This window comes from Eubalaena glacialis, chromosome 16, assembly GCF_028564815.1.
Source record: "Eubalaena glacialis isolate mEubGla1 chromosome 16, mEubGla1.1.hap2.+ XY, whole genome shotgun sequence".
NCBI lineage: Eukaryota > Metazoa > Chordata > Mammalia > Artiodactyla > Balaenidae > Eubalaena > Eubalaena glacialis.
The window spans coordinates 33,754,916-33,757,230 of NC_083731.1; the positions used below are offsets into that span (position 1 = coordinate 33,754,916).

General features: G+C 42.9%; 1 protein-coding gene across 6 annotated transcripts in view; it reads right to left on the bottom strand.

The window, feature by feature from the left end:
* Positions 1-2,047, bottom strand: part of PIBF1 (progesterone immunomodulatory binding factor 1) — a 207,935-nt gene extending 205,888 nt beyond the window's left edge. For 5 of the 6 annotated variants that reach the window (XM_061170703.1, XM_061170700.1, XM_061170698.1 and 2 more), the window contains exons 1-2: positions 1,699-2,047; positions 355-654 (exon numbers count right to left, since the gene is read on the bottom strand). In XM_061170703.1, coding sequence (XP_061026686.1) covers positions 355-606 — 252 coding nt within the window. In that variant the 5' untranslated portion in view covers positions 607-654; positions 1,699-2,047. The remainder of the gene's footprint in view (positions 1-354; positions 655-1,698) is intronic. The other variant, XM_061170699.1, reaches the window with a different exon arrangement.
* Between the last annotated feature and the right edge of the window lie 268 nt (positions 2,048-2,315).

A 2,315-nucleotide genomic window follows, 5' to 3' on the forward strand; every position in this document is an offset into this window, starting at 1 on the left:
CTCACTATCGCGGCCTCTCTTGTTGTGGAGCACAGGCTCCAGACGCGCAGGCTCAGTAATTGTGGCTCACGGGCCCAGTTGCTCCGCGGCATGTGGGATCCTCCCAGACCAGGGCTCGAACTCGTGTCCCCTGCATCGGCAGGCAGATTCTCAACCACTGCGCCACCAGGGAAGCCCCCCCACCCCCTTTTTAAAAACAGCTTTTTTAAACTATGCAAGAAAATATAATTATTTTCTTGATATTTTAAATTTATCATTTCAAGTTCAGATTACATATACATAAACTTAATTCTTATACAGCTGCAGTTTCAAGGCAATAAAGAACATAGATAGCAAATTTACACATGATCTTACCTTTGTAAGATAATCAACCTTCAAATTGTCGATCATCATATTTTTTTGTGATAGCTCTATTTTCAGTAACTGAATATTATGAAGTAGTTCTTTCCGTTCAATTAGCTGCTTGGTGATTTTGATTTTACCGTCTCTCTCTTCTGATGAGGAAATATCATCTGTAGGAACTGTTGTTTCTAAACTAATATCTTCAGATTCCAGAGAGCTAGAGATGTTCAGTGTTTTTGATGGCTTGGCAACTTTTTGCGACATTTTTAATTATTATGGGTCACTTTTCTTCTCCAATTCTATTTCAATTTTCTGTAGGTTAAAAAATACTGATTTAAACATACTCAAACATTCTCTATGGGAAGCATAAGCTATATCAAAGAGATACTAAGGGTTCCCTAAGTAAATATTAGGCAAACTGGAGGACCCCAAATCTAGGGCAGATTGGTAAGTTACTGCTCAAATCAAACATATTAAATCAAACTCATTAAATCCTATTCCAAACCCATACTTATTTTTAAATTAATTTTTATTGGCGTATAGTTGCTTTACAATGTTTTTTTTTTTTTTGAACCCATACTTTTGATGAATAAAAAACCCAGTTCCTGGGGGCAGGACTCTTACTTGGAGTAAATAAAGAAATGTATGAGATAAACAATAAAGCCCTAAATCGCTAGTACCCAGGAATACTACTAATAAAAGCAGCACATGTTGAAGATAGAGAAGTTTCTTCTGAGTTGGTCAGGGGAAGGTTATAGAGAGGTAGGACTTAGAATCTTGAAGGATTTGGAGAGGAGTAATAAAAAGGGAAAATCATTCGGGTATTAAGGTTGGTATAGAAGTGATGAAAGTGTAAAACAACAGAGGGACATAGTAGTAGTCAGCCTGGGTGAAGCCCATGTGAATCTGAGTAGTGACTCCTCTTACCCCCCAAACACAAACACACAGAAGGGTTGTCCCTTATATATAATCAAGACTGTGGAGGACCTTGAATGTTTCAGTATGTTCGAAATTTATTCTACAGGCAATGAGGCATCAGTTAAGTTTTTTTTTAAAATGGAAATAGTGAGATAAAACTTTTTTATAGACTTGCAGATAGCAAAATGAAAACAAGAGGGTAAAAGACAAATTCCTCGAACTCCTTACCCTTTCACAAAAATTTCAGCAACTCCCTCGTTTTAATACTACACGATATAATAAATTACTTACGGTATTGTAGATACCAGTCTTTCTAAACTTAACGATTAGAAAAAAGGTGTATGGAAGGGAAACCTAAGAACTCTGACTGGATCGGCTTCCCTCGTTTTTAAAGGGAAAGGAATAAGGAAAGGCGAAATCAAAGACAGGCAACATCACCTGGGATACAAAGGGTCCAGGACTGGCACTGCCCACACGTGCGGCGTGAAGAATAAAACCCGAATTTGGCAGCATCAGAAGATTCCTTGTCCCAGGCAAAAAAGGAAGGGGGGAGCCGTGAGCTACCTGGAAAGCTTCAATTACTCCACGTCGAAGGCTGGAGAAGCCGCCACCGCCTCCACTTTAGAGGAGCTGAAGGTGTCTCCAGACAGCAGCTCGGGTTGCAGCCTCTTAACGAGAAATCACAGGTCGGGGACCGTTAGCACCCGTAACCAAAACAACCATTTCCGCACAGGGAGGAAGCTGCAGCAGGCAGATGCCCACGCTACGGGAACTCAGCCCTCCCGGGTCCACCCAGGCGCGGGAAGCAACGCATGCTGGGAGATGGAGTCCGGAGGCGGCCCCGCGCAATTCACGGACGGAAATGGCTCCGGGCTCCTCCCATCTGCCCGCCTTCGCCCAATCCTCGCAGCCCTCAGAGAGCCAACCAACGGCTGTCTCGAGGTTTCCCCGCGACAGGGTTTTACTAATATCCTGGAGGGGGAAGGAGCAAACCTCTGGGTAAAGTGTAGTTGTGCCACTGGGCTCCACGCTTGACATTTTCCGCCGGAAGAGCA